This window comes from Zeus faber (assembly GCF_960531495.2).
Source record: "Zeus faber genome assembly, chromosome: 2".
NCBI lineage: Eukaryota > Metazoa > Chordata > Actinopteri > Zeiformes > Zeidae > Zeus > Zeus faber.
In genome coordinates this window covers 40,359,860-40,366,724 of record NC_137189.1, presented here as the reverse complement: position 1 = coordinate 40,366,724, position 6,865 = coordinate 40,359,860, and the positions used below count along the sequence as shown (strand labels likewise).

At 50.0% G+C, this 6,865-nt stretch overlaps 1 protein-coding gene across 1 annotated transcript; it reads right to left on the bottom strand.

The window, feature by feature from the left end:
• Positions 1 to 233: 233 nt before the first annotated feature.
• adamts1 (ADAM metallopeptidase with thrombospondin type 1 motif, 1) lies at positions 234 to 6,865 on the bottom strand. Its single transcript, XM_080021483.1, has 8 exons — positions 5,841 to 6,865; positions 4,690 to 5,030; positions 4,386 to 4,518; positions 3,752 to 4,209; positions 3,280 to 3,466; positions 2,849 to 3,027; positions 2,141 to 2,316; positions 234 to 1,988 (listed from the first exon to the last, which is right to left on the bottom strand). The coding sequence occupies exons 1-8, from the start codon at positions 6,454 to 6,456 to the stop codon at positions 1,244 to 1,246; spliced, it is 2,835 nt and encodes a 944-aa protein (XP_079877609.1). The 5' UTR covers positions 6,457 to 6,865; the 3' UTR covers positions 234 to 1,243.

Below are 6,865 nucleotides of genomic sequence, written 5' to 3'. Positions count from 1 at the left end.
CTGTATAAATACTCTATATACTCTACTTCCTTCTGTGTTTCTCAATAACAAATAACAAATAGAAAATAATGTTAGAAAAGCCACATGATTATATTTAACCGGCTGTACAAAAATAAATAATGCATGGATATTCTGTACAAAAAGGAAAAAAAAAAAAAAAAGATAAACATAAAACCAACAACAAAACAAGCCTTCCCAGAAGGCAGGAGAGACTTACTTATGAAGTAGTAGAGAGAGTCTCTCACTAGATTATCCACACCCACACACACACACACACACACACACACGTACACACACACACACACACACGTACACACACACACACACACACACACACACACACACACACACACACACACAGCTCTTTGGTCTCTCTACAGTTCCCTCATCGGGGCCGTGTAGACTAGGGCAAGATATGGCTAAATCAAAATATGGTCTTTCTAAGACATATAGTGACATCTCATTGTTACAATGTGCCAATGGCAATAACAGTGATCTATGTATAGTGTCTCGCATGCTTATCTTAAATGAGGGTGTACTCGTAAGTTTGAACACAAACACGAACCATCTTTTTTTTTCCATACCTGATGGGGAAGAACAAGAAAAATACTCTTTCATTTGATTCTAAATATACAATAATATAAGGGCATCCACCTCTGTGTGGTGGCACCCCATGCAAAAATCTCTCCCACCCCACCCTTAGGTGTTTGTCCAGCCCAGCTTGGACAAACGCTATGCACACACATGCACACATACACACCAACATGAAAAAGGCATGACATTGGCACGATAAGCAGCACACTTTTTTCTGTTTGGCAGAACAGGAAAGTCCACGTACTCTTCCCCTTGATAGAGGGCGCAGTGTGCCACAGTTGTGCTACAAAGGCCAGCAGTTAAAAATATGCATTCTTTGTTGATGTGACGAGGTTCCATAGACCTTAAAACTTAATACAATATCTGCCTCCCAAAATGTCCAGAGGAAAAGGGAAAACAGCTTGTTGATTGCAGTCTAGATTACTGGTGCTGTGCCAAAGTGCGGACAAATGTTAGGTCATCTTGGAGCCAGCAAAATATGCAGCACTCATTCTGGACGTAAACATCGATAAGGCTTTATATTGTCCACTGGCATGAGCAGGTGTTGTGAAGAGAGGATGAAAATAGTCTATTTTGCAGCGTCTCTCGTAAGGCTGTTCTGTTGGGTTGAATAAAAGGAAGAGTCACGTGGAGAGTGCAGAGGTGGTTCTTAGCAGGGGCTCTGATGGCAGAAGTCAAGCAGAGGTCGGGGCCTGTCCTTGGGCTCACAGCTATCGTGGGACAGCGTGCGTCCGTCGTGGCCCACACACCGCAGAGAGCGTTTGCGGAAGCCCCGGCCGCAGGTCTTGGAGCAGGCCGACCACTCTCCCAGGACCCAGGCGGTGCAGGGCTGGAGGGCACAGGACCGCGAGGCTATGGGCCGCAACTCCTCTGGGCAATCCCTGGACGGACGGCCCTGGGGGTCCAGGCATACCACCTCCCTCTGCTGCGTGCCTCCTCCGCAGTTCTGGGAGCACGGACCCCACTCCCTCAGGGTCCACTCAGCTACACCCACCTCACGGATAGCATTGATGGACTGTCGGCGGCCCGGCCCGCCTCCGCTGTTGATGTTAGCGCCACCATTGGGTCTTGGTGCGAAATAGCTGTACTTTACGCGGGGCCTTGGGGCCTCGCCCACAGACAGCACCTGGATGGTGAGGGCCTCTGGCAGCGGGGAGAAGCTACGGAGCCGCTCGAGGGTAGCGGAGGAGCCGCTGTAGCGCAACAGCCCCCCCCGCAGGGTGATGTCGGTCTCCATGGTCATCAGCTTGTAGTCGCCATTAAGCAGGTAGGAGCTGTCCTGGCGACGCACTGCCAGATAGCTGTTGTCATGGCGACCATTGCCGGGGGCCCGCTGCTTGATGTCCAGGTGTGTGGCACCTGCAGGGATAGTCACAACATCCTGGTAACCAGGCCTGGAGGGACAGAGCAGAGGAACATGATTAAACAACCATTAGGCTTGAGCTATGGAAATCAACAGTTGGCAGTACCAGACAGAATCAAAGTATTAGCTTTTATTTTATTTATTAATGAATGAAAGAGTTATAAGGTGCGACAGCATTCTCACCTGGCTCGCTCCATGAATCCTGAGACCTTCTTGCAGGTGGAACCGTCGCCGCCGCACACACCACACTTGTCAAAGCGCTGCATGGAGCCGATCACGCGGTCACATCCGGCCTTGACACACTGGCCTTGCACGCAGACGGAGGTGGAATCAGGGCTGCACGGCGTTCCGTCGGCCACCTGGGGGCGGCAGAGATGCACAAATACATTACAGCTGAGTTTGAGGAAAGTGTTGCGTTCGAACGAACATTGGTAGTCTGTTCCAGAAGGGAAAAGGAGTTCTCGCTATCGATGGCTCCATGCTGAGGCAGTAGCCTTCCCAGGGCAGATATTATAACTGCTGACCCCTGTGATTTGCATGTCTGCGCACGTAAAGGAAAGCGGCGTGACAAAGTTAAAACACTGAGATGGTTGTAACGGTCCAAAGCAGGGAGGAAGTAAAAACTGAATTATATTCGATTATGAATTACTTTCACTCTATTATCCTATAGTCATAGGTATGCAATTGATCATATATATAATCATATTAAATACATATAAGGAATACTAAACCTCAAAGCATACGACATAGATATAATGCTGAATATATTGCTAAAACAATGAAATACATTTGACGAACTACATTATTCATCTAGATATCTTTTCATATGGAAATCCTCTTCTTTCCTGTATTTCCTGTATCTTCTCATTTCTTTGAAGCGTTGGTCCTCACCTTAGACTTAAGGACAAAGAAGTATCCAGTGCCCTTGGCCCGGCACATCAGCTTGCAGCGGTCTTTGGGTGAAACGCCAGCATACTTGGGCACCCACTCAACCCCATGCCCAGGACCGAAGGACACCTGGCTTGACATTTCGTTGTGAGCCAAACACTGCTCCTCGCGGAATGACAGTCCTGCACAGAGGAACGGGAAAGGTGTAAGATGTACTGCCGATCTACCCAGAGCTGAGGTTTGACTTTGACACCACTGTTTGAGGTACAGACAAATATAGCTTGTGTATTACAGCTAAACTGGCATATGGATAAGACTTCAAATTGTAGAGCAATCAAAATGGTAACACATTCCTTTGTGCAAAATAATTAAGTGGATTAAGCTAAAGAATCATTTTTAGGCGTTGGGTCATCAGCCCATTACTGATCTCTTACCATTGGTGTCGGGGCAGACCTCGGTGTTACAGGAGCGGTACTGGATCCTTTTGCCCTCGCAGTATTTACCACCGTTCTTTGGCAGTGGGCTGTCACAGTCCCGGAAAGAGTACTGCACCCCTCCACCGCAGGTTCGGGAGCAGTCGCCCCACGGACCCCATACCCCCCAACCGCCGTTAACTTGAGTCTGAAAGCAGGCAGACGATCATTTTAGTCACACATTACACACGACAGATTAGATTAACAACCAGTGAATTAATTTGGACCTCAGCGGATTCAAATTGGCAAAGAAACTTATCATCACCAATAACTTTTTTATATGTTAGATACATCATAAAAAAAGAATCAGAATCAATTTGGAATTTAATTTTAATTCAATTGAATTTTAAATTTTCAACTCTGGCCGGGTAAAGTGTTCACAAATCACTTTTGATGTCTCTTTTTGATGCTCTTTGATCAGTTGTCGTCTTACCTGGTGTTTTGCTGCCTGGCTCTTGGTGAGGCATCGTCCAGCCAGGCAGAAACTCTCATGGCCGCACGACGTGCCGTCGGCCCAGGGGAAATTCTTGGTCTGGCACACCAGCAAGCCGTTGGTTGTAGTCACAGTGCACCAAAGAGCTGCACATGTGGTGCTCAGGTCCGGGCAGTGCTGGGAGTCCTCGCCAAAGGTCAGTCGGCACTGCCGGTCTGCATCATACACTGTCCCTGGCAGGGCCTGAGGCAGAGCCTGGGGCTTCACTGGCTTGTCCAGGAGGCACTGGCCATGGCCGTTGTCCAGGAAGGTGGTGACCATGAGGGCCGAGCAGGGCGACCACGGCTGCTGCTGGTCCAGGTTGGACAGGGTGGAGGCCATCATGTGGGAGCCCCAGTGGTCCCCGTTGACCCCAGCACACAGCTGGGCATCGTCGTGAGGCATGTTGAAGACATGACCTAGATACAGGAGAGATGGAGGGAGGTAGATAGGGATAGAGGAAACCGCGTAAAACAAAGGTTAACATTTACATTAATTCATGGTTTACATCTAATTGCACACTGAGGTTCAAAGATCCTTTAACTTTATTATGGTTTACGTGCAAAAACATCAAACCTTTCCCTGACTGACTTACCTAGCTCATGAGCTACGGTGAATGCCGCTTGGAGACCATCATCCTCAACAATGGAGCAGCTTCTGTCGGGGTCACACACTGTGCCGACATCAGCCATGCCTAGGGTGTCGCAAGAGTTGGCACCACACAAGTCCTACCGGGGAAGAGGAAGAGAAAACAGCTGTTTTAATTCTATCACACTGAGCTGTCTGGATCTTTTATATTATACACCCCCCCCCCCCCCCCCCCCACACACACACACACGCACACACGCAGACACACACACACACACACACACACACACAAATTTTATTCTATTTCGTACCGTTCTGGTAAAGAGCACAGCGGTGTCGTAGTGCTCGGCGTGGCGGTCACTTGGTGGGTTGTGCTGCCTCTGCCACTGGCAGAAGTTGCGGAGGGTCAGGGCTGCGTTGGAGGACACCTGTGGGCCGCTCTCCTCCTCGTAGACCACCAGCAGCTTCACCACCGCCAGGCTGATGGAGTTGTGGATGGTAGGGTGGCGGTACAGACGGGAGGCCACGGCCATAATGGTGAGAAGGTAGGGTTTGAGCCCCGCGCCGTGGAACTCAGCCATGGACTGGTCAGCCACCAGCATGATCTCCAGGTAGCGGGGGGTGGAGACAAAACGCCGGGTTCTGTGGTGAGCTGGGATGGAGGCAGGGATAAGAGAAGAGAAAGAGAGAGGTCAGACCATGTAAACTCTTATCAAGTTAGTTAACATCAGGTCTTAGTTCATTGTTTTCCTGGAACTTGTGAAAAGTGTCTTTGTTGCCTTGTATGAAGCAGCTGGACCAGTTTGGAACACACATATTGGCAACGAACCGGCGTCCTTAATATGGGCTACAAATAATGTTTATTTCTTCTGCAAGAGGGATCCAGGCTCGACAGAGAGCTTGAGATCTCCGGATGTGCCTGGAGGAGCTGGCGCTGCCCTGACTCAGCGTCACCCCACCAGCAGCCCCTCCTACCGGGGGCTACATTCCTAAATTTACCCTCTCTGGTGGAGAAATTGTGTGAGCGAGAGAGGGAGTGAGAGAGAAAATCCCTCTTGGGAAAATGTCGAGAGGTGCTTGTCTGCGCAACACACAGTACCAGGCGGCGACTGTACACGTCTTACTGTTGCAGGCTCTTGCTGGCCCCAGCTCCAGAACACCCCCCCCCCCCCTCCACACACCTCTCTCTCTCTCTCTCTCTCTCTCTCTCTCTCTCTCTCTCTCTCTCTCTCTCTCTGCAACTCCCCCTCCTACCCATGGAAGGGGAGTATCCATCCATCCCCCTACTCTGATCCGCTCCCTCCCCTTTCAATGGCTGGGTGCTGTCAAAGGGTCCAACGCGTATTAACTGTTAGTGCGCACCAATAGTCCAACATTTTGGCATGAGTAAATAAGCATATTTAATGATAAAACACTCCGCCAAAAGCCACATGAGGCACATAACAGCTTAAACAAAACCCACCTTTCTGGTCTGGAGTAGGAGTTTTGCTGCTGGGTTTGTTCTCCAGGTTCTCCGGCACCCGCACCTCATCCTCGTTGACCCCGCACTTGGAGCTCCCCTCCCCGGCCAAAGACGCCCGACCTCTGCGTCGCACAACGTGTACACCCTCCCCCGACTCCTCCCCGGTCGAGTTAAGCGGCTGAATGAAGTACTCTTCCCCCTGGAGGTAGAATCCGCCCCGGAGCCCGTGGCACAGGTTGAGCGCGGCCGCGGAGCGCGTCTCCCCGTTCACGGTGCCCGAGAAGAAGCAGCCCGGCTCGGCTCCCGTGTCCGGTTCGTGCCGCAGGTCCGACTCGGGGCTCCCCACGATTTGGAAGACGAACCCGGGTGCCAGGAAGGTCTGGTCTGGCTCCAGCTGCAGGAGCAGCTCCCTGCCGAATACCTCCAAGCGGTACACCCGCATCTGGGATTCTTTCTCCTTCTCCTCAGCGGAGAGGGTCCGCCACGGGTCGGTCTCGCCCTCCGAACGGGCCGCCGCCGCGTCCGCATCCACCCTCACCGGCACAACGAGGCTCTCCTCCCAGGCGCCGCGTACCGCGTTGACGCACAGAACCGCGATCAAACCAAAGAACCTCATCGTTTATTATTATTATAATTATTATTATTATTATTATTTGGATTATTATTTTATTATTATTATTATTCTTATTTGTGTAAAAAAAAAATCCTCAAAGTGGGAAGATTGATATCTTAAAATCCGCGTGAGGAGGTTTTCTACTTCACCCCAAGTCTCTCAAACTTCCATTAAAAAAGAACTGTCCCCACACTCACAAAAAAACTATAAAAAGGTATCAAATCCAGTGCAAAACTCATTTAAAGTTATGTGCAAGAATGAAACGTAGAAGTAAAACAAAAACAAAAAAAGGTAACGTGGCAATAAGTGAAAAACTGGGATCTCAGCAGTAAATTCCGGAGTCTCTCCAACAACTCAGCATTAATTTCAATAACTTTCGGATTCTCTGTGACTCCTCCGGTGAATCCTCGGC